The 25,568-nt window shown below is 33.7% G+C and overlaps 1 protein-coding gene across 2 annotated transcripts in view; it reads left to right on the top strand.

Moving 5' to 3' along the window:
- lrp1ab (low density lipoprotein receptor-related protein 1Ab) overlaps positions 1–25,568 on the top strand; it is a 223,510-nt gene that overhangs the window by 114,282 nt on the left and 83,660 nt on the right. For both annotated transcript variants that reach the window (XM_087307138.1, XM_087307137.1), the window contains exons 13-25: positions 1,223–1,445; positions 2,920–3,109; positions 3,942–4,070; positions 4,189–4,329; positions 6,567–6,692; positions 7,107–7,223; positions 7,305–7,385; positions 7,468–7,635; positions 16,684–16,866; positions 18,982–19,179; positions 21,176–21,421; positions 22,497–22,694; positions 25,293–25,497. In XM_087307138.1, the coding sequence (XP_087163264.1) occupies positions 1,223–1,445; positions 2,920–3,109; positions 3,942–4,070; positions 4,189–4,329; positions 6,567–6,692; positions 7,107–7,223; positions 7,305–7,385; positions 7,468–7,635; positions 16,684–16,866; positions 18,982–19,179; positions 21,176–21,421; positions 22,497–22,694; positions 25,293–25,497 (2,205 nt within the window). The remainder of the gene's footprint in view (positions 1–1,222; positions 1,446–2,919; positions 3,110–3,941; positions 4,071–4,188; positions 4,330–6,566; positions 6,693–7,106; positions 7,224–7,304; positions 7,386–7,467; positions 7,636–16,683; positions 16,867–18,981; positions 19,180–21,175; positions 21,422–22,496; positions 22,695–25,292; positions 25,498–25,568) is intronic.

The raw sequence follows: 25,568 nt of genomic DNA, 5'->3' as shown, positions 1-25,568 counted from the left end.
ATTACCCATAGTTTTCTATAATTGCACTTTTAACTTAATACCTACAGTTGAAGTCAGAAGTAGTAGCTGTCCTGAATTATTAGCTCCCTGTTTATTTTTTTTCCACAATTTCTGTTTAACGGAGAGCAGATTTTTTTCAACACATATAAAATCATAATAGTTTTAATAACTCATCTCTAACATCTGATTTATTTCATCTTTGCCATCATGACAGTAAATATTATTTGACTAGAAATTTTTCAAGACACTTCTATACAGCTCAAAGTGACATTTAAAGGCTTAAGTAGGTTAATTAGGTTAACTAGGCAGGTTAGGGCAACAAGGCAAGTTGTGGGTAACGATGGTTTGTTCTGTAGGCTAATGAAAAAAATATGTTGCTTAATGGGGCTAATCATTTTGACCTTAAAATGGCTTTTAAAAAAATAAAAACGGCTTTTATTCTAGCCAAAATAAAATAAATGAGACTTTCTCAAGAAGAAAAAAACGTTATCAGACATACTGTGAAAATGTCTTTGCTCTGTTAAAAATCATTTGGGAAATATGTAAAAAAGAAAAAAAATTCAAAGGGGGGCTAATAATTCTGACTTCAACTGTATATCCTGCACTTGCGCTCCTGGTTAGACTTAAACTGTATTTCTTTTCTTTGTTCATGTGTAATGACAAAGTTGAATATAATTTAATTTAATCTAATCTGATGTGCTATTCTGTGATATTTTTAAGCTCTATAAATGTCACTTTAAAGGATTAATAAATAGTTTTTGAAATGTTCTGAGTGATTCAAGTAGATTCCACAATGATTCTGTGAATCTATTATTATTTTTCCAAGGTTAATTGCTCGTTCTAAATGGAGTTGGCCCAAAAATTACACTTTGGCTCTGTTTACACTGACAGTTAAATGTGACCCAATTCTGATTTTTTGCTCATATGTGAAACAGATCGGATCTGTTTTGTGACCATGTAAACACACAAAAATGCATGCATTTGGATATTCAGAGATCGGTTTCAGGCCTCCTTCATATGTGAAAATAAGATATAAATCAGATATGTGACAATGCAACTATCATGTAAACAGATATATTTCAAACCTGTGGGAAGCACTGTATGTCAAAACTAATTTTTATTTTTATTTTGGATGTGATTAATCATGAGTATTTTTGCCTCAAAAGGGCCAAAAACGTTGTAAACAGATTTGTCTTCATGAATATTGTGATTTTGTTTGCAGAATGATGTACTGGAGTGACTGGGAGGAGGAGCCTAAGGAGATGAATCGTGGTAGTATCAGGAAGGCATGGATGGACGGCTCAAATGCTGGTATACTGCTTACATCTAAAACTGTGCTCTGGCCCAATGGCCTCAGCCTGGACATCCAGCAGGGTCTTCTGTACTGGGTGGATGCATACTACGACCGAATCGAGATGGTGCTTCTCAACACTACAGAGCGCAGGGTGAGGAAACACACAAGCATTCATGAAATGACTTAATTCTGGAGAAATAATACTTACACTTTAGATGGGTAGAAACAAGAAAACCATTTTTTTATGTGTCAAATTGGCATGGGTGTTTAAAAGGATAGTTTACCCAAAAATAAAAATGTACTTACTGTTAACTTGCCTTTAAGTTGCTCCAATTCCTAATGAGTTTCTTTCTTTTGTTGAACACATTTGAAGAGTGTTGGTAGCTAAACAGTTGACGGTAATCATTGACTTTCCAAGTATTTTTATCTTACTATGGCAGTCAGTTGCAGCCAGTTTCTTACATTCGCAAAAATCGTAAAACACAAAAAATATGAATCCACTTGAGGGTTTGTAAATGGTAAATACAAGTTTAGTTGAAATATCAATATTACACTTACATTTAAAAAGGATTTATTTAGCAGAAATTATTAAATCTAGGTTAAAATAACCCATCAAAGTGATCCGAGTTCTTATTTATAGTTTGCATTTGTTTTTATTTAATTAATTTGTTTAGTTTTTATTATTTATCATTATTGTTTTTATTATTTGTTTTAGTTGTTTTGTATATAAATATTGTATATGTAGTCTTTTTCATTGTACATTTGTATTGCATATTTTCAGTCTTCTTGAAAGTACCTAGTAGGGCTTGATTTTTCAGACATATGAATCCAGGCCTGAAAAGTACTTTAAAGCAAACATTGTTCCTTAAAAGTGCTTGAAGTAAAATTTTATGGTTTTATTTCAACAATTGTACTGTGCTGCATTCAAAGGCTGAACGTAAAAACTATGAAATTCTTAATTTAAAAATCTTAAATTTCAGTCTTATACATTTACTATGACGAATAATGCGTTTTATCAATACTTCAGAAACTGCATTTGAATACTGACAGAATAGAATTCAACTATATAAGTAATAAAGTTCTTTGAAAATTTCTTTTAAATGGTTGTTTAAAATGGTCAACATTTTTAAAAATGACATTCAAAACATCATCATTATGACATTTTAATGTAAATATTAGGTGTAAGTGAAATGTTAAGTGCAGGAAAGACTTTTATGGCACTGCATATGTTGGGGGTATGAATTACAAAGGTGCTCGATTAAAAATATCAGTGATTTAAAAAGTCCTTGAATTTAGTGTCCATGAAAGGTGCGAACCCTATACTGTATTTTATAAATATTATATATATTTTAATGTTATGTTAGATTATAGTTAGAAATGTTTTCTGAAGATATTTTTCCCTGGTGACTACCAACGGTAATAAAATCTGTTTAAATTGTCTATACATTACTGTTCTTTTACGGCTAATGTTTATTTTGACAAGTAGCATGTTTGTATTTATATGGTTTTGTTTAACTATATTAATCTTTAATACATCACTTTTATCAGCTGTAATTTTAGCATCACCATATTCCTAAAAATAAAAATAATAATAATACTTAAATACTATTTTTCTCTTAATCCAGACGGTGTATGAAGGACAGGAGCTGAACCACCCATTCGGCCTGTGCCACCATAAGAACTTCCTGTTTTGGAACGAGTACCGCGGTGGAGGAATCTACAAGCTGGACCAGAACACCAAGAAAGCCACATTGTTACGCAATGAACGACCGCCAATCTATGAAATTCGCACCTATGATGCACAACAACAGCAAAGTACTGAGCTTCTTTTTTTTTCTCCATAATTATTTGTATGAGTCATATGTAACATGCAAGCACAAGCTGGCAGATCCAACATAGACTTAATTATGCTGTTTTGCATGTTAACATGTCTGAACAGCTACATCATTTACATTTCTGGTCAATAGTTTGGCACCAGTACTTTTTATTTTATTTATTTATTTATTTATTTGTGTATTTATTTATTTATTATTATTATTTTTATTTTATTTGATGCTATTTTTTTATTTTATTTAATTTTTTATTGTTAAGTCTCTTCTCATCACCAAGATTGTATACTTGTTCAAAAATACAAATACCATTCAGTAAAATATTGTGAAATCTTTTACATTTAACATGACTGTGTTTGATTCCTCTGATTTAAAGCTTAATTTAATTTACAATAAAATCTTGTGTGTCTACTGCCACTTTTAAGCAGCTTAATTTGGTCTTGGTGAATAAATTTAATAAATTTTTTACTTTTTAAGTGGTGCTATTTCAGTTTTTGGACACTTTTTAATACAGATAATAAATGTTTTTTGAGCTCAGTTCATCTCACTATAATAATATCTAAAGGTTTGTGTGGGATTAAATTTAGCTTTATGTGACAGGAATAAAAATGACAATTGAAATCACATTCAGTAAGAAAACAGTTATATTAAATTGTAATAATACTTTTTTATTTTGATCAAATAAATGCAGTTTTGGTGAGCAGAATGGGCATATTTTTAAGTAAGATTTAAAAGTCTTACTGATCCCAAACTTTTAAGCAAACAACTTAATTGATTCAATGTTTCACAGTTGTATTGTTTGTTTGTGATTTGTGCAGTTATAGGCTCTAATGTGTGTCGTGCTAATAATGGTGGCTGCAGCAGTTTGTGCCTACTGACGCCCACCGGACGATCCTGCGCCTGTGCTGACGACCAGATACTAGACACAGACAACAAGACCTGCAGAGGTGGGTGTGCTTGGCTTTAAGTTACCACAAACACCCTGAAATGATTCGAAAAAGGCCTGCTGAGATTTGGTGGGATTCGGAGGTGTTTTATTTTTTTTCGTTTGTTTGTTTTCTGCAGCAAATCCTTCCTACGTGCCTCCTCCTCAGTGCCAGCCTGGAGAGTTTGCCTGTAAGAATAACCGCTGTATTCAAGAGCGCTGGAAGTGTGATGGAGACAACGACTGTCTGGACAACAGCGATGAGACCCCCGATCTGTGCAGTTAGTGTGCTTTTGTCTCATTTTTTCTAAAATATATAATTTAAATAAACCCTTCAGAGGTTCGACGTTGGTAAAATGTTTAGATATATTTAAAAGTAGCCAATTTTTCTTTTCTTTTTTAAAAATAAATGCATGCATGTTGTTTAATTCTTTCCCAACAGCCATGTTCGGTGTCATTTGATCAATCAGAAATCCTTCAAATATCCTAATTTGATTCTCAGGAATGTAATTATTCTGTGGAATAGGTGATCAATTATTATGAGGATTTTTAAGGACTGTTTAAACAAACATGTTTTGGAAATATACAGTGCGTCCAGAAAGTATTCATAGCGCTTCACTTTTTTCCAAAAAAAAAAAAACACAGTCTTATTCCAAAATGGATTAAATTCATTTATTTCCTCAAAATCCTACACACAATACCCCATAATGACAATGTGAAAAAATATTAAAATTTATTACAAATAAAAAACCTGAAGAATCACATGTACAGATTATTCACAGCCTTTGCCATCAAGCTCTAAATTAAGCTCAGGTACATTCTGTTGCCACTAATTATTCTTGAGATGTTTCAGCAGCTTAATTAGAGTTCACCTGCTGTAAATTCAGTTGATTGGACATGATTTAAAAAGGCATACACCTGTCTATATAAGGTCTCGGGGTTGACACTGCATGTCAAAGCACAAACCAAGCATGAAGGTGATCAATAACCCGATGGTCAGGTCTGAGCTTCGGCGTTCTTCTGTGGAGAGAGAAAAACCTTACAGAAGGAAAACCATCTGTGCAGATTTACCTATCATTACTGCATGGTAGAGTGGCCAGATGGAAGCTACACCCCGCCTTGAATTTGCCAAAAAGTATCTGAAGGACTCTGACCATAAGAAACAAAATTCTCTTGTCTTATGAGACTAAAATGGAACTCTTTGGAGTGAATGCCAGGCGCTACGTTTAGAGAAAACCAGGCACCGCTCATCACCAGGCTAATAGCATCCCTACAGTGAAGCATGGTGTTGGCATCTTCATGCTGTGGGGATGTTTTTCAGCAGCAGGAACTGGAAGACTAGTCAGGATAGAGGGAAAGATGAATGCAGCAATGTACAGACATCCTGAATGAAAACCTGCTTCAGAATGCTCTTGACCTCAGACTGGGGCGATGGTTCATCTTCCAGCAAAACAATGACCCAAAGCTGCCAAAATATCTATGAAGTGGCTTCACAACAACTGTGAATGTCCTTGAGTGGCCCAGCCAGAGGCCAGACCTAAATCCTATTGAACATCCCTGGAGTAATCTGAAAATGGCTGTACACGTCGCTTCCCATCCAACCTGATGGTGGAGGTACTGCAAAGAGGAATGGGCCAAAATTCCCAAAGACAGGTGTGCAAAGCTTGTGACATCATATTCAAAAGGACTTGAGGCTGTAATTGCTGCCAAAGGTGCATCAACAAAGTATTGAGCAAAGGCTGTGAATACTTTTGTACTGTACATGTGACTTTTCAGGTTTTTTTATTTTTAATAAATTTGCAACAATTAAAAAAAATAAAAAAAGTCACATGGACATTATGGGGGATTGTGTGGAGAATTTTAAGGAAATTAATTAATTTAATCCATTTTGGAATAAGACTGTAAGATAAAAAATGTAAAAAAAAGTCAAACATAAATGCTTTCCGGATGCACTGTAAATCTTTAAAGAGTACTACAGAAATGGACTGATACCATGAGGAGTGCAAATCCAACAAGAACCAACAATTAGACGAGACAAAGTTGAATTCTGTAAAAAATAGAAAAAAATAACCATTTGATTAATCTTAATGCTTTTGATTATTTGAATTTAAAAAAGAAAGAAACAAGATCATTATCTAAAAAAATATTAAAATGTGTTTCCTAAAAAATGTAAAAAAAAAAAAACAAAACGAGCATATTTGTATGTGCTCGGATCACTAGTTCCTGAAGTATAAATTTTTGAAACATAAATATGAGGAAAGAAAAAATATGGAAAGAAAATTTCCTTACCGCAAGGACTGAGAAATATTAGTATTTGCAGTTTGATTACATATGTGTAACTTTAACTGTTCCAAATTTGAACGTGATGCAGTAATATGCATCTTTTATACGTGTCAGAAAAAAAAGCACAGATACTGCCTGAACATTGAAATAATTGTTTAATTCATGTATAGGTAATTAGTTTCTAACAATGCAAACCAAGCATACAGATTAAATGGCCCTGTTTGTGACGTTTCAGACCAGCACACTTGTCCTGCAGACCGCTTTAAGTGCCAGAATAACCGTTGTATCCCTCTGCGCTGGCTTTGTGATGGAGACAATGACTGTGGAAATGATGAAGACGAATCCAACAGCACGTGCTTGGGTAATGTGGAACTCCTTACCTACAGTATACTATAACAATTTTCGATAGCATTCTTCAATGCCTAATGCCGTCTAAATTTCTTAATTTTCCAGAGTTAAAACCTCAAAAATGAATCAGTGTTAACGATTTGAACTAGTATTGATGCTGAGGAAAAGCGATATTATATTGTTTCACATTTTCCAGTATCCAAATTTTGATACTTATTAATGATGATTTTTTGCTTTTTCAAATGAATGTGTGTTCACCTGGTCATGAAATGAATCTAACATTTAATCGAATCAAATTTCATTGTGACTCGAATCGTTCAGAATTTACAAAAAACGTTCAAATTGGGAACCTATGAATCTTGATTGTATGTACCCAAAGATTCACACTCCCACCTGTAAATTGACTATGTTTTCTTCTGTCTTCCAGCACGCACGTGTCCTTCTAACCAATACCCATGTGCTAGTGGTCGCTGTATCCCCGTCTCCTGGATGTGTGACCTGGATGATGATTGTGGAGATCGCTCTGATGAACCAGCATCCTGTGGTATAGCAATCTGAACCTCTTTTTTTGTCACCACACCATGCTGAGTTAGTGGTTTCCTTTATCTTTCTTTATTCTTTCCAGCGTATCCCACCTGTTACCCGCTCACTCAGTTCACCTGTGCCAATGGACGCTGCATTAATGTAAATTGGCGTTGCGATAACGGTGAGTTTACCATACCACTTAAAAGACTTTCATGTCCCAAGTACTTCACTAAAAATGGTTGTCTATGTGTGTGTTTGTTCAGATAATGACTGCGGGGATAACAGTGATGAAGCCGGCTGCAGTCACTCGTGCTCCAGTGTACAGTTTAAATGCAATAGCGGCCGCTGTATTCCAGAGTACTGGACCTGCGATGGCGACAACGACTGTGGAGATTACAGTGATGAGACTCACGCCAACTGTACTAATCAGGGTAGGCTTGGACATTCTCATTCCAAAGATTTTTCTTTTTAGATTTAGATTTTTAGATTTTTTGGTAAAAATTACTTCAATGTTGCCACTAAGAAACCATCAAATCTCACATTTATCGAATGACCACTGTTTATATTTATATATATTTTTGTAGATTTTTTTTACTTTACTTTCAGAAGTTTTTATGAAATCATAACACCCAATAGTGTACATCATGTATATATGTTAACAAAATTATCTCAGTATTGTTTCCTGATAACAACTAGAACATGCACCAAAACACTATTAAATAGGGTAACACTTTGCGATAAGGTTCATTAGTTAATGCATTTACTAACATGAACTAATCGTGAACAACACTTGTACAGCATTTATTAATCATAATTGAAAATTTACTAATGCAATATTTACATCCAAGTCCTAGCTGGTCAACATTAGTTAATGCACCTTGAGTTAACATGAACTAAAAATGAACAACTGTATTTTTATTAACTAACGTTAACTAACATGAACATATATAGCAGTAAATGTATTGTTCATTGTTTGTTCATGTTAGTAAATACATTAACTAATGAACCTTATTGTAAAGTGTGACCGTAAATAGTACAGCAGTTGTACAGCACCTTCAAAAAAACTCAGCCAAACTGATAGAATACGAAACAAAATAGAATGACATAAAAAAGAAAGGAGAAAAAAAATTATTACTGAAAAGAAAATAATTAGTGACATTATTAGCATATACATCTAAAGGCTGATTTATACTTCTGCGTCAAACACCGGCGTAGGCTACGGCGCTGACGCATAGCCCTTCGCCGTGGCCATCGCCGTAACTGACGTGCACCTCTCAAAAATTGTAACTACACGTCGCAACAACGCGTAGCGCAAGCTCTGTGATTGGTCGGCTTGCTAGCGCCGACGAGTCTGGGCGGGGCCGAGAGCCGCGCGAATGGCGCGAGCGATTGTTTACAAGTGTGGAGTCCCGTGAAGGAGCTCCGGATGGAAAGTTTTGTTCTGTGTTTACCTCATGGTTAAAGTTGTTGCACGTCTGACGGTTCCTGCCTTAAAATGAGCGAGTTTGAGTCACTTGTATATCCAGGAAGTGTTCAGAATAGCAAAACAGAAGCGAAGAAACTAGACACAGAGGAACATTTACACCTTACTGCCCACTAGCGGTTCGGAAGTGTTAATGCAGACCAACGGAGACAGCGCGCAGAAGTATAAATGCACAGCTGCGCGCGTTGCCTGCGCCGTGAGTTGCGCCGGTCACTTGACGCAGAAGTATAAACCAGGCTTAAGGAAGGAGTCCCATGTTTTATCATGCATCTTCTGTTTACTAAATCTAGAGAAACGTAACCTCTCCAGCTTGAGGGCAGAAAGTATTTCAGCTAACCATTTAAAAAAAAACTTAAAGGTGTCGTGGATCACTCTCTTGGCCAGCACCATGCCAAAAATAATTTTGTAGATTTGTTTTCATTTTATAAACTGTGTAAAATAGTAAGGATGCTCCGATCAAGATTTTTGCCGCTGATACTGTGTACTGATTCCTTGTCATGGGGATCGGCCGATACTGAGTACAGATTCTGATTCATCAAGCTTTTTTATAACTTTGTCATTGCATAAGTACAATTACCCTTTAAGTATGTGATCTTGCCTTACCTAAGATAAAAAATTATGGCCCAGTTTCACAAACAGGGCTTAGATTAAGCCAGGACTAGGCCTTCGTTAAATTAGGCTATTTAAGCCAAATTTATAAAAATGGCCTTGGAAAAATATATTATTGGTGTGCACCTGGTGAAAAAAATGACACTGATGTATTTTAAGACATCTCACCGCAAGTTATTTTGACTTGAGAAAGCTCAAACATGTAATTTAATATTGACTAGCCTTAAACCTTGTTTGTGAAACCGGGGGTAAGGATGTTGCATACATGTAATGGTCAGAAGCAGCTTTACAAAAAAAAGAAAAATTACTAACGATGCAGTTTGGAAACATTGCTCATGTGTTGTATTTGCCCTGCTGATGCATAACCCGAGTGTGCATGTGCATCTACTTCTGCTTGTAAACTTGTAAACAAACACTTGAGATCTTCCAGATCAACAAGTACCGATCTAGTAGAAAAATGTGATTATCGGCCAATACCTATCTCTGGCTGATTGATCAGAGCATCCCTAGTAAAAATTACTTTAAAGTATGTTTTTTGACAATTTATAAAAGTTAAGAATTAATAAAATAAGTAACTAATACATAAAATAATACAATTAAACAAACATTGTTGAACGAGTTTTGTTATTTTCTAATAGCAAATATCAATTGTAAAATAGCAAATAGAAATCAAATTTAATTTGATAAAAATAAAGAATCAATCCACTTGGGAAACTTAGTTTAATTTTACTTATATGATAAGTGTACACTTTTGATTGGAAAATGAAAAATACCATAATTGGTTTCTTAATTTTTTTTTATTTAAGAAAATTTGAAAAAAAAGTAAAAGTAAATAAACCAATTCTGTTATTTTTTTACTGAAATAACAGAATAGTTTTACAAAAAAATCTAAACATATATTATTCCCAACCCCTCACCATAAAAAAATGAAATTACAATTCCGAAAAAAAAATTATTAAAAAAATGGAAAATACGTAAAAAATAAATAAAATTTAAAAAAGCATAGTGTCAATTACTGTGTGTATAAAATATATTTTAAATCATTATCATTTAGAAAAAACCCATGTACAAAGTACGTTCATCAATAAAATAAAGTTATGAACTTAATCCACAGATACTTATACAAAATGCTTAATTAAATTTCTTTGCAATTGAAACACCCTAAAGCTTAGATTTATAGTCTGTAGAAGTACTCAGAAAATTCTTAGCAATCCTTTACCAATCTTGTTTTCTTTTGGAAAATATAATTGTTATTTATTCAAGTTTCATTATTAATTTGATAAATTGAATTATCATTTTTACATTTATAAACCCAAATAGAAAAGGTGAGAAATGCCTTTAAAAATATATGTTTTTTCTTTTTAGACCCTTTTCACATTTCTGGGTTTTTCAGTAGTGGAAGGCATCATGGTCGGGTAAATGTAGAGTTTAGTGAATGGGAGAGTACAACAAATAATTTTTTTACAATTCCAATTGCTAAAATAATGAAAGAAAAACTGCTTTGATGTTATAGAAACTTTTAGAAAAAGGAAAAAAATAACTTAGACTGAAAGCAGCCAGAGGAGAAAATAACAAATTTACTCTCAGCCCCTAAGAAACACCTTGCATAAGCGGTAATTCATTTTTGTAGTTTGACGCAAAGATGATAGAATTCATACATAAATGCTTCTAAATGTTCATACATTTACTAAAAAAAACTAAATATTAAAAACTTTCAAAGATTTAAGATTATGATGACCATTAAATGCATCATACCAGTCTTGTAAAAAGGGTTCATTAGCAAACCCGATTAAAAAAGGTGAAATAATTTATCCTCTATGAGTGCAGTTTCACCTCCTGAAATTAATCACTTTTTTAGACTTATTTTTAATTTAAAAGAAAAATCTATGTTTTTTATTATACTGGATCAGGTTTTATTTACCCCGTTTGTATTACATAAGCTGTCAGCATTTATTCTCTGAAGCTATTTTTGTGGTGTGGGCCTTCTTGAAGTGTCTCTAGATTTTGAGTGAAACCGCAATGACTAACGCAACCGTCAGGCACTTCATTAACTGCAGTAAATCACGATTTCGCAAACGGGCCTGTCATCTTTCCTCTTTTTGTGGCCTGTGGTGAAACACGTAAACCACAAGATCCTGAAGATTGTCTGAGAGGAGCGCAGGAGAGCGAGAGCAGTGTTAATGACTGCCGTCTCGAGGGATTAAACAAGCGCAGAGATGTCAGAACGCTTGACGCAAGAGCTGCTCCGCTGTCCACACACACAAGCATTTTTGGGCATCACTTTTGCTCCCCTTCTCTGTTCCTCTCCACATGTGCCATTCATGTTACTTCATCATTTTCAATGGGAGAGTTCTCCCAAAAATGATTTCATTCATTATTTTAAAAGTCATTTACTCTTCCTCAAGTGGTTCCAAACCTTCTGTTGAACACAAAAGAAGATATTTTGAAAAATGTTGAAATGGCTATCAACGTTCCTCAAAATATCTTCCTTAGTTGTAAATCCTGATTTAAATATTTGAGAAATAATTCATCATTTCATAATTCAACTTGGGAAAGCAAACACTTTCTTTGACTAATAATTAATTTATAAGAGAAACCTATATTTGAATATATTCTATCAGTTTCTATTTTCTATTTTCCCCTCTCTTACATTACATAAGCTTTCAGCATTTATTCTCTGAAGCTATTTTTGTGGCCTGAACCTTTTTGTAGTATCTTTAGATTTTAGTTTTTTGACTCTCAAAAAAGATTCATATTAAACAAAAAACAAGTCACTTAGGCCCAATCCCTTCTATTCTTTTTTTGTACCCCTACCCCTTCCCCTTCCCCATGGCTCTTTAAACCGAGGGTGAAGGGGAAGGGCTTCAAAATTTACTCCTAAGGATTGGGACTGCACTACAGCTTCTGCACACATCATCATATGCCATCATGATCTCTTGCTTTATATGAGATCAGACGATCATGACTGCTGTAATTATTCCAGCTGCTTTATTATTTAGTATTTATCGTCAGGAAATCACTGAAGGCATATATTATGTTATCATAACGATCCAATGTGACAATTAGATTGTTATACTGTGCATATAACACATCATCTATGTAAACGCATCAAAAACAATATTAACATTATAACAGACACTGTAAAAAGCCCATTCCCAGCCACTAAACTTATCTGACAGGGTATTTGAGTGTCACCGAGTGTCAGAACGTTGTCTGACTACTATACAGAAGTTATAATTATGGATTATAAATCGCGAAATGTAGCTTTTTTTTTTTTTTAAGCATGACAGTTAAACATGTACGCTGTTATGAATATTATAAAGCATTTGTTTGTTTGTTGTAAAAATTCGTAATAATGACAAAAAATACAAATTTGTAGATCTCCTTAACTCTGGGTGCAGCTATCCTGCCGTTGTGGCAGGTGTATTCTGGGAAATTTTTCTACCCCTTGGTTTCGAGTGTGGTCCTCAAAAATCTTCATTTAAAGGGAAATTTACCCCTTCCCCTTAGCCCTACGCCTTCAAGCTAAAGACAATTAGGACACACCTTCCCCTTTAAGAGAACGCGCAAAATGAGGCGTAGGGGTAAAGGAAAGGGCTAAGGGGTAGAATTAGAATTTGGCCTTCAATTGTTTACAAACCTTCTGTTGAACACAAAAGATGATATTTTGAAATATGTTGGTTAGCATTTGTCTTCCTTGGTTGAAAAGAAAAAATACTGTAGGAGTCAATGCTCCAACATTTCACAAAATATCTTCTTTTGTGTTCAACAGAAAAGAAACTCAAATATAATGACACAAAATAACATTTTTATTTTCATTTTGGTACAATGTACCTGTCGAAACAACACCAAAGAAAATGCAAATAAAAAAGTTTTTTTTTCATTCACCTGCCCATTTTGAAAATTTGGGTTTTTTATTTGTTCTCTTTCTGGTGGAAAAAAACATCCAAAATGTACATTTAGGTGTTTGTTTTATTGCTCTTTGTTGATATGTTTGGTAAATTTTCAATAACTGTGCAGACTTTTTTTCTCAAAGTTAGTTTTTCTCTTGCACTGAGAGACAAATCTCGACTTACTGCAAGTAAACCTTCACATTTATATCTATATTATGAAGGTTTTTACAGAGGGATTTGTCAATAAGTAATTTGTCTAATTACACACTCAGCGGACACTTTATTAGGTACACCTTACGAGGTTGGATTCCCTATTGCCTTCAGAACTGCCTTAATCCTTCATGACATAGATTCAACAAGGTACTGGAAATATTCCTCTGAGATTTTGGTCCATATTGACATGATAGCATCATACAGTTGCAGCAGATTTGTCGGCTGCTTATCCATGATGCGAATCTCCCGTTCCATCACATCCCAAAGGTGCTCTATTGGATTGACATCTGGTGACTGTGGAGGGCGTTTGAGTACAGTGAACTCATTGTCGCAGTCAAGAAGCCAGCCTGAAATGTCACATGCTTTATGACTCATAAAGTGGCCGGTGAGTGTAAATAGTTATAATCTGCAGTAAATATGAAAAATGTATTTTTGTTTTGGCTGTGGCTCGTATTGAATTATAGACTGATAAAACATTCCCAAAATCCCATCCGTAGAACTACTCTGCCAAAAAAAGAGCGAGAACTTTTAACCAATGTTCAGATTTTTGTGCTAGAAGTTCATTCTTAATGAAATAGTGTCTCATTTGCATATTGAAACAAATTATAACAAACTTAAAGTACAAAAAAGTTTGCACGAGGTAAGTCTGCAGATAACCATCTTTTTAAACTTAATTCACCTGCATTTCCTTGCAGTAATTGGTCAATTTTTGGCCGGGCCCTTTGGGGAAGTATGTTTTTGGGGTCTGGGCTTCTGTCCTTCACTTCTCTAATCCCCATGGCATGCTGCTGCTTAATAGACTCTCAGAATCAATGCAGCAGAACCAAGCCAGAGGCCTAATGAGAGTGCAGGGCCTTATGGGAGCCTGGTTTGTGGCTGTGTGAGGGATGTAGATGTGGTAGAGGACAAGCCTGCTTCAGTTGTGAAGGAGAGATGGTTCATCATGTCATTGACTGGAAGTTTGCTGTAACTTAGTGTGGGGATGTTTGTTCAAAAGGATGATACGTTCGGTGCAAAAAAGTTGAAGGTGCTGTTACTTTTCAAGTTCATATTTGAAATTAATATGAAGGTTAATATTTAGACACATAGTATAGATAACTTTTTTTTGTGCAAGTTTGTTTATTAAAAAGAGATACAATTCACAATATCAGTAAACTTTCCAGCTTAAATTCTCTAATCAGGGATAAAAGAAGAAACACAAATTTCTTCATGACAGTAACAGAACAACATTTCCATCTTACATCATTTATACCAGCACTGTTTACAGAAGAAAATGGTGTGGAAGCAATATTTATGATAAAAATAGAAACTTTTTTTGTTGTTATTTTTAATGAAAATAATTAAAAACATGCTATTTACTTGTTAGGTTCAACTTTATTTTCAACTTAATTCTAGAGTACAAGTACGAAGCCAATGAAATTGAGTGAATCAGTGTAACTTGATTAAGCATTTATATATGTAAAAAAAGAGAGATTTTTATATCACATGACGCTAAATTAACAGGTTTTATAATGTGTTAGGATTGGACAATATTCCTAAAACAATATAACTTTTAAAATATGTGGAATTTGTTGGTAAAAATAAATAAATAATATGGCAAAAATAACCTTTAAACTTGTCCGAATTATCTTAAAGTCCCAATGAAACGGAAGCTGCAATCGCTATTTTTTTTTTCGTATTGTGCTGCAGTTCCCTAGAAAAACATAATTTAAAATGAGCAAGCTGTGGGCGTGGCTTGTTTTTTCTACCGTAGACTGAATGGATGTACTAAGGTAAGCATTTCATTCAGAAAGATCAGGAAAGCGGTTTTAAAAGAGTTATTACAACATAACAGACCTTGCCCATTATTTCAAAATTACATGATCTGATCATTTAACAAAAAAACAAACATGAAGTGCATTTTCAGATTTCAATTAAACAATTTTTCTTAATGACATGCTTTGAGAAATGAATTGTTCACCACAAAACTAGCAATGAGTTTTTACAAAATCATATAGTTAGTTTTGATTCCTTGGGGACTTTAAAATGTCTCAAATTTCAAAGACAAAATTTTAGTCCTCAAAAAGCCTTAAATTCACTCAAATATAGGGTCTTAAATCATGTTAAACAGGTCTTCATTTCTCTGTGTACAAGTAAAACTACCCAATCGGGCTGGCACCCAATCACCAATAATTCATCTCAAAACTTTTTTTGTTATATATTTAAGTTTTTTATTGCAAAGAGATACAATTAACAACAGCTCTTGGATATTTTTACAACCATTTTTTTCTAATTAAATTCCCTATTCAGGGAAAGAAAACTAAAGCCACACATCCCTTTACATGATCCTCCATTAATACGAAACTATTTACAAAAGTAACCAGCCAATTAGAAAAAAATTCTTAGTGTTTAGCCCTGTATAAGTCTAAAAATTCATAATGGTCATGAAAGGGTCTTAAAAAGTCTTAAATTTGATTTGAAGAAACCCACAGAAATTTCTGTATTAGCTGTCCATATTACTAATATAAAATTACATAGATTTATTTTCAATAAGAAATTTACAAATTATCTTCATGGGACATGATTTTTACGTAATATTCTAATGATTTTTGGCATAAAAAAATCAATAACCATTTTACAACAATTCAATAACCCAGAGAATGTATTTTTGACAATAACTAAAAATACATTGTATGGGTTATTGATTTATTATAAAATGACTATTGATTTTTCTAGTTTATTTTTAGTTTTTTTTATTTGACAACTCAGTTATTTAAACATATTTATAAATAAATCTATACGTGTATATACTGTAATTGAAGAAAATCTGGGAAAATTAAAATGTTAAATGTAGCATAATAATTAAAACTATTCAAAAACACATTAAGTTTACAGTCAGACTTCTGTATGGATATGAACTATGATGTCATTCAGGCCAGTTCACCCCAGCAGATCCCTGTTCTAGGACACACTTCTCTCTGTTTATGGGACAAGCGGTGGTTTTCCGCTTCCCCCGTCTCCTCTCAGACTCTGCCAGACGCGAACCTTTGCCATGAGGGAAAGCCTTTATGTCCGATGCCTAATGATGACCGTCACTGTGCCAGGCCTGGACTGCTGTTCATGAGAAAGTTTGCTTTGGATCAGAGTTCAGGGTGGTTGTGCCTCACGCTAGTTCCACATTTTATCCTTGGGAACAGATTTTTTGACGTCAGGAAGCCGAGCGCTCATTATCGTCAAATAATAGGTTAATAATAGTGTTCTCATGACTGCATTGTGATTGGATTTTTTACTTTTTTTTGCAGCCACGCGGCCTCCCGGCGGTTGCCACACGGATGAGTTCCAATGCCGGATGGATGGTTTGTGTATTCCCATGCGATGGCGCTGTGATGGAGACACGGACTGCATGGACCTCAGCGATGAGAAGAACTGCGAGGGTGTCACGCACATGTGCGATCCTGCCGTTAAGTTTGCATGCAAGGACTCAGGTTAGTAGGTGTTTGTGCTGAATGTTCCTCACATTTATATTCACAGAAAACTAAAAAAATATTGATGATGCACCTTCACACATCTTGTATTCACCCAATTTTGTGTTTCCCCTTTAAATCATTTCACCTACCAATAAATATATTGATGATTTACTTTTCAGTCTTCAGTTTTTTTGATTTATATATATATATATATATATATATATATATATATATATATATATATATATACACACACACAGTTGAAGTCAGAATTATTAGCCCCCCTGAATCATTACCACCCCTGTTTATTTTTTCCCCAATTTCTGTTTAATGGAGGGAAGATTGTTTCAGCACATTTCTAAACATAATAGTTTTAATATCTCATTTCTAATAACTGATTTATTTTATCTTTTCAATGATGACAGTAAATAATATTTTACTTGATATTTTTCAAGACACTTCTGTACAGCTTAAAGTGACATTTAAAGGCTTAACTAGGTTAATATGGTGAACTAGGCAGGTTAGGGTAATTAGGCAAGTTATTTTATAACGATGGTTTGTTCTGTAGACTTATCGAAAAAATTTTTTTGCTTAAAGCAGCTAATAATTTTGTCCCAAAAATAGTTTTTAAAAAATTCAAAACTGCTTTTATTCTAGCTGAAATAAAACAAATAAGACTTTCTAGAAGAAAAAATATTATCAGACATACTGTGAAAATTTCCTTGCTCTGTCAAACATCATTTGGGAAATATTAAAAAAAAAGAAAAAAAAAGTCGAAAGGGGGCTAATAATTCTGACTTCAACTGTATATATGAAATAGTGTATATAAAAATAAAATTGTAATGTACTTACTATTTCCAAACCTTTTTGGATTAATTTCTTTTGTTGAACACAAAAGAAGATATTTTAAGGAAAAATGAAACCTGTAACAATTGACTTCCATAGTAAAAAACAAATAGTATTAAAGTCAATGGTTACAGGTTTTCAACATTTTTCAAAGTATCTTCTTTTTTTGTTTAACAGAAGAAGAAAAAACTCGTAAAGATTTCGAACCACTTAAATCTGAGTGTGTGGTGAGCAAATTTTCATTTTTAGGTGAACCATCTTTTTAATGAAAAAGCATCCAAACTAGATATGAATTTCTGACTTCAGCTGAAGAAAAATCTATGCTTTACAGTAAAACATTCCAGAATATTCTCACTTTAATGCAAGTGGAAATGCTTGATACAAACAAATGAAGTTGGCATTTCATTAAAGGGTCTAAAATTCATATTTAGACAACTTCAATATAATCTGTATGACCCTGTCTGACTCTGATTTTTCCAGCAAAATCTATAATTATTTTAACTAAAAATTCACCAATGAATGTAGAGAAGCGAAAATATTCAGGTTGGTCTCTTAATGTTTTTTAGATCTGTGTACATATACACATTCAACACTGTGTCTTTCACAACCTCTTGTGAACAAAGTCTAAATTCTAAATGTGCATCCTAATATGTCACGACAATCATATAGAGCACTTTGAAACTACCTAAAAATGGATTGTCATTCTCAAAAGTTATCCTGTTCAATTTCATTTGAAGGAGAAAAATTTTGATATGTTTTCCTCTAAAATTGTGGCAGAAATAAGGCACATACCTCTATAGTTTCTTTTGGAAAGCCATTTGTTTTGTTATGAAATAAACAAAAAGCTGTTATTTTGGGTTAGTTATGTGTTTATGTTACAAACATCTGACTGTGCTGATGCTTTAGTTTGCAATATTGTAGTTAAATTTCCAAAAAAATGAGATAGTTTACCCAAAACTTAAATTTAATCATTATTTACTCTTTTTGTACTCACTCTTCCAGTCATATATTTGCATTTTTTTCTACTGTTGAACACAAGTGAAGATAATCAGAGGAAAGCTGTAAACCTGTAACCATTGACATCCATAGTATTTGTTTTCACTGCTGTGGAACTCGATAGTTACATGTTTCTAACATTCTTCAAAATATCTTCTTTCTGGATCAGCATTAAAAAAACAACAATTAAAATGACTAAATAGTTAGTAAATTTTTATCTTTGGCTGAACTATCCCTTTAATAGAAACTATTTAGCAAAATAATCTGACTTTTTTTGTGTGTGTGTTTTAGCTCGTTGCATCAGTAAAGCCTGGGTGTGCGACAGGGACAGTGATTGCGAGGATAACTCCGATGAAGAAAACTGTGAGGCTCTGGAGTGCAAGCTCTCCCATCACGTTTGTGCCAGTAATGACTCCATCTGCCTTCCTCCTGAGAAACTGTGTGACGGGAAGGATGACTGCCCTGATGCCTCAGACGAGAAGCTTTGTAGTAAGGCACACACACGCTTCACAAACAAGGCCACTTTTAAATGTGTTGGGTGCAATTTGTGTCATTTGAAATTCAAAGATTTAGGCTCAGTAATATATTTAATTAATTAAACTTTTTTTTTTCACCTTTGCTTCATTAAATTGATAAACAAATATATTTTTATAATGTTACTAAAGGTTTTATTTTAAATAAGTGGTGTTTCAACCTACTCTTCATCAAGGAATCGTTAACATGCGTTTACATATTTTTACATTGATAACAATAATATTTTCACATTTTTCACTTTCAATAAGAGTTTCTTGAGCACCAAATAGTCAGTTTAGAATGATTGTGAAAGGATGGTGTTATCATGCAAAACTTTAATAAATTAATAATGATTTAATAATAACTTTAATAATAATAATAATAACTATTATTATTTTTTTAAATAATAATAAATTAAATAAGTGAATGAATTTAAAAAAATAATAATAAATTACATGAAATGTGCAGAAACTAATTTTAAAAACTATGTATTAAGTAACTCTATATATATATATATATATATATATATATATATATATATATATATATATATATATATATATAACTATATTTTAATAACTTTATATTAAAATCTTACAAACCTCAATGTTTTAAACAATGTAGATTATCATATAGAGACAATCTATAGTCTCTACAGCTTCAAGCTCCATAAACGTCATATATATACATGTACACTACCTGACAAAAGTCTTATTGTCAATCCCAGCAACAAATAATATCTTGACTTCCAGTCGATCATTTGGAAAAGTGTCAGAAGGTAGATTTTTCTGTCGAATCATCTGTTGAGCTGCATTCCAATCATCACAAATACTGCTGAAGACTTATTGGAACCCGCATGGGCCCAAGATTCTCATAGAAATCAGTCAAGTTTGGTGAAGGAAAAAATCATGGTTTGGGGTTGCATCCAGTAAGGGGTGTGTGAGAGATCTGCAGAGTGAATGGCAACATCAACAGCCTGAGGTGTCAAGACATTTGTGTTGCCTGTTACATTACAAACCATAGTAGAGGGTAAATTATTCAGCGGGGTAGTGCTCCTCATACTTCAGCCTTCACATCAAAGTTCCTGCAAGCAAAGAAAGTCATGGTGCTCCCGGATTGGCCAGCCCAGTCACCAGAGATGAACATTATTGAGCATATCTGGGGTAAGATGAAAGAGGAGGCATTGAAAAGGAATCCAAAGAATCTTGATGAGTCTTGCACAATATTAATTCTTTTTCCACTGCAGCATGACTTTTTCAGTATATTCTATACTGATCATTATTTCTGTTAGGTGACAAGACTTTTGTATAAGCAAAGTCAGACCTTACTGCCTCATTAAATAATTAAAAATCAAGACATGATCATATTTTTTTTAAATAAAATAAGTGCCATCTAGAGGCATTTGCTTTTCAAATAAGCCACTTCTGATACCAAATGATCAACTAAACGTCAAGTTATTATTTGTTATTTATACATCCGTACAAATACAAAAATTTAATTAAAAAAAATTAAATTCTAGAAGATTGGTTCCAAGTGATTTGTTCTCACTATTTTGTATAACAGCTCCAGAAGTCTTGATGATACAGTCCAGAAGCCATACGGACTGCTTTTTATATAATTTCATTTCATTTAGCCTTTTATGGATCTCGACCGCCCACAGATCTGGTAAAAGATGATTTAAAAGCTTAGATATTGTTGTGTTCCAAGAACGAATGCCATGAGGGTGAGTAAATAATTCCCCAACTGTCATTTTTGTGAAAGCTATTCCTTTAAATCTTTCACAGTTTGCACAAAGCTAACTCGACTTGTGTTTCCCATTAGCGTGAGACGCACACAAATTTCAGGCTCGGATTCAAATAAAATAAGAATGTTCTCTCCATTGTTTATTTCCTTTTTTGTTCAACAGTCTTGTTACTCACAAACACCCTTTCAATCCCGACTTTCCCTTCTGTCTCTTTCTCTACTCTCCTAGATCTTTGCACGGTGGAAAATGGAGGCTGCAGCCATAACTGTACCATCGCTCCCGGTGAGGGCGTCCTGTGCTCCTGCCCAGCTGGCATGGAGCTGGGTACTGACAACAAGACCTGCCAGATCCAGAGCTTTTGCGCCAAGCATCTGAAGTGCAGCCAGCGCTGTGTGCAGGAGAAGGCCACAGTCAAGTGTGCTTGTTATGAGGGCTGGGCACTCGGGCCTGATGGAGAGAGCTGCAAGAGCACGGGTAAGAAAGAAAAATGATTGAGGTATTACAGTATCCCTGTTGTTTTCATTGATTCGTTTACTTCTAGAAGGAAACATTTAGTGATATTTTACTCACTCTTTTGTCATCTAAGATAAGTTAGTTGAGGTTTTCAAGAAAAACATTCAGGATTTTTGTATATTTTTATATACAAATGTATGTATTTTATATTGTATCTTCATATAGTAGATCACAGAAGTGCTCAAACTGTTGAACCAATCTGCAGTTTCAAAGGGCTTCAAATGATCCCAGCTGAGTAATACTGTCGGGGTCTTACCTTATAGCTAAACAATCTGTCATTTTCTAAAAATAAAAGATAAAAAAGTGTTCCTCAGCTAGAACCATAGGTTTTTTTAATCAGATTTTTTTAATGGACAAAATCCTGAATTTTTTTCTTTGCTTTTTTTTTTCCCAAAAGCATATTTTGAAGACATGTACATTTAATTCATATAAAGCACATATATTTTTGTATTCCAAAACAAATGCCATGAGGATGAGTAAATAATTCCCTTTTAGTTACTTTTTATTCCCTTAATAATTAATTTTCATTTCATTATCATTTTTGCAATTTATTTATTATTTTTAATTGATCTTGTCTTGTCTTGTGACTTTCTGGACTTTGTGAATTAGAACCAATTTAAAACATTATCTATAGTATATGACGTCTAAATCTGCCATCTCACTGTTACTTTTTCAATATATCTTTGTTGAAATAAATGCAGTGATGGAGAACATTAAGATACTTTTGAAAGTATTTACAAATTGATATTGACCATGACACTTTATTCACTCCAGAAAGGAGAAAAACTAAAAGCTGCACAAAAGACAAATTCATAAAAACATATGTAAATGAAAAAATCAGTGCAGAGGTCATTTGGAGAACTTTTGCTAATTATTTAATCATGTTTTGTCTTTTGTGGAGCTGAATGTCCTACAGATTTGTTGAAGAAGATTTAAATGGATAGATTATTGTTGTGTTCCAAATTGTAATCTTTTGTTCTGTCTTGTGGCTTTCTGGACTGAAAAAATGACATATTTTCCTGTCCTTGTTTTTTAGATCCATTCAAGCCCTTCATCATCTTCTCCAACCGACATGAGATCCGTCGGATTGACTTGTACAAGGGTGAGTTCAGTGTGCTGGTGCCCGGACTGCGCAACACCATTGCCCTGGACTTCCACTTCAACCAGAGCTCCCTCTACTGGACCGATGTGGTAGAAGACAAGATCTATCGGGGAAAGCTGTCAGAAAACGGAGGTAAATTAGTGTTCTAGAAATGTCCTGCAAGAGTGGATGTTCCTAAACCAAAATGATCGCTGTTTATTCTTGGTAAAATTAAGCTTACAGCTACATGCTGTCAATTGCAATAGGTGATATCACAACTGATGACTTTGCTTATTAATTTAAAATAAAAAAATATTATTTAGAACTATATTGCTTTAAAAGATGCTATGTTTTTCTTACAGTAAATGTTTAAATTAAAAGTATATAGCATCAATGTTTTAATCTAATTGTTAAGAAAATGAAACAAATGCATTTTTAAAGTTAACAATAAAGTTTGGGGTAAAGGAACTTCAACTGTATTCTCTTCTTTTAAAGCTTCGCATCAGCTTTGTTGTTTTTCAGTGTTTTCCCACATTGTTCTGTGTCTTTCAGCATACCAATGTAGTCAGTAATTATTACAACTGCTTTTGGTTCACAAAACCACAGCGTGTGTCTAACTGAGGCTGTGTGTGATTCTAGCACAGGATCTCTCTGTCTTTACCCATTTGACTCATTCCTAGTTTGCGTGACTAAAGGCAGAGTAAAAGTAAAGTGTCAGAAACACCATGCTGCTTCCAAACACACACCTACCTCTCTCTGAACAGCTCTTTCCATAGATACGATACCACTGTCCAAGTTCTAGATCCCTGCTGTCGTCTTTGACAGAGTAAAAATATGGCTGTAAAGGCTGCCAACGCTAAAACAAGGTAACAAAGTGTTGTTTCTCAACCCCCGTCTGAGAGGCTTTGCTGTTTCCAGCCCAACAGAAAGCTGTTCTGGACCTTTAATTACTGCTCTGTATGAGTGTCTCTCTCTCTCACACAGATCAGAGAACTGCTAGCCTTGATTGAGAATGATTTTTTCTTTTCCTTTTTCTTCCACATGGCTGTAGCTCAGTGTGGGGGGAATATTTATTGCAGCTTCGACTTGTATGGCTTTCAGCCTGGAAGCAATCAAATGATTTTTTTTTTATTCAATATACTGACTTTTGGCAAAAAAGCTTCTAGTTTGCAGTTTTCTATTTTAAGGAGGCTGTTTGATGCTATTGTAAAATGCATGAAAATTTTTTAGAACAAAACTTTTACATGCACTTACAGATAAATAACAGACTAACAGTAAAAAGACTAAGCATTATTTGAAGACTAAGCATGATATGATTTTAATACCTTTTTTAATTAATTAGTTTTTTTTTTTCAGTGTGAAATTGTAGCTTTTTCATTTTCATTTATTTTTCCATTTGGTCTACCTTTACAGCAAGTAAATTTAAAAATTGTTTTAAGGACGAATAATGTAATAATGTTACATTTAGACTTTATCAAATATCATAATACTAGTGTTTGATTAAATACACATTTTTATGTACATTGTTATGTTTACATGTATTAATGTTCATTATTATTAGCAAATTTATCATTTATATTTACGCTACAATACTGTGACCTATTTAATTTGTAGTAGGTAAAAAGATTAACTTACACTGAAGTGTTTTATAAACTACTGGGCAAAAGTTTGGCGTCAGTACAATTTTTAAATGTTTTAAAATAAGCTTATCGTGCTTACAAAGACTTAGGGTTGAGCGATGTTGACCAATTTGGCATTGTACGATGTCTAATGTGAAACATCGCAATGAACGATGGCATCGCTGTCGTAGGCTGCGATGAATTAATTATTTATAAATATTTTATTAATTCATAACAAATTAATCAATTGTAGCCTACAGTTTCAACTACCTGACCCGCATGGTCTTTACCCATAACCAAGTTACACACACATTGCCACCTGTCAATCAATATTTCTGCGCAACTCTGGCATGAATAGGCAGAGTGAGCTGTGTCAGTGTAATAGCGTCGACAAACTTAGTTGGTAAAAAAGGTGCACAATCAACAGTATTCAAGGTTTTTGCTAAAATTACTAAGTACAAGCATAAAAGCGAAAAATTGAAGCAGTGTACTGACACAGCGACACATTGCCTGATAAATTCAGTAGACAAGATAGAGATGAGATGAATTAAATATCAAGTTTAACAACTATAGTGAGACCCGAACCAGCAGTGCATCCTTGATAAACTGTCTGACGGTCACTGCTCTCTGGGGTTGTGATTGATGAAGCAATGATGGCATTGTGTATTGACCCTATCGTACCAAGGCTGCATTTAACTCATCAAAAAAATGCAATATAAATTGTAAAATTGTGAAATGTTATTGCACTATAAATAAAAATTCCAGTGATTTTAAAGATGAATTTTTAGCTTCATTACTCCAGAATGAAGATCCTTCAGAAATCACTCTAATATTAATTATTATTATTATTATTATTATTATTATTATTATTATTATTATTATTATTATTATTATTAATGGAAATGGTAATAAAAGAAATAATGACTTTAGTATTAATTTTATTTGAAACTACATACATTAAGTTTGCAGTTACTTAAAATTTTAACAAATATTTAACAATGTAACTTTTTTTACATTTAATAAATGCCACCTTGATGAACACAATGAAAATAAAACAATAAAACTGGCCCCTGACTTTTGACCGGTAGTGTGTATATATAAATATATAAATTTTCCATGTCTTGTGTTTCAGCTCTGACCAGTTTTGAGGTGGTGATCCAGTATGGTTTGGCCACCCCAGAGGGATTGGCAGTGGACTGGATTGCGGGAAACATCTACTGGGTGGAAAGTAACCTGGATCAGATCGAGGTGGCCAAGCTGGATGGTACCATGCGCACAACCCTGCTAGCTGGAGAGGTGGAGCATCCACGTGCCATTGCACTCGACCCGAGAGATGGGTAAAACACATTCAGCCTTTTGATGTTGTTGTTTAATGATATTAATGACAGAATAAAATTTTTAAGTATAG

The sequence above is a fragment of the Danio rerio genome, chromosome 23 (assembly GCF_052040795.2).
Source record: "Danio rerio strain M-AB ecotype USA chromosome 23, GRCz13ab, whole genome shotgun sequence".
Lineage (NCBI taxonomy): Eukaryota > Metazoa > Chordata > Actinopteri > Cypriniformes > Danionidae > Danio > Danio rerio.
The sequence above is the reverse complement of the archived record's forward strand: the minus strand, read 5'-3'. Positions and strand labels throughout refer to the sequence as shown.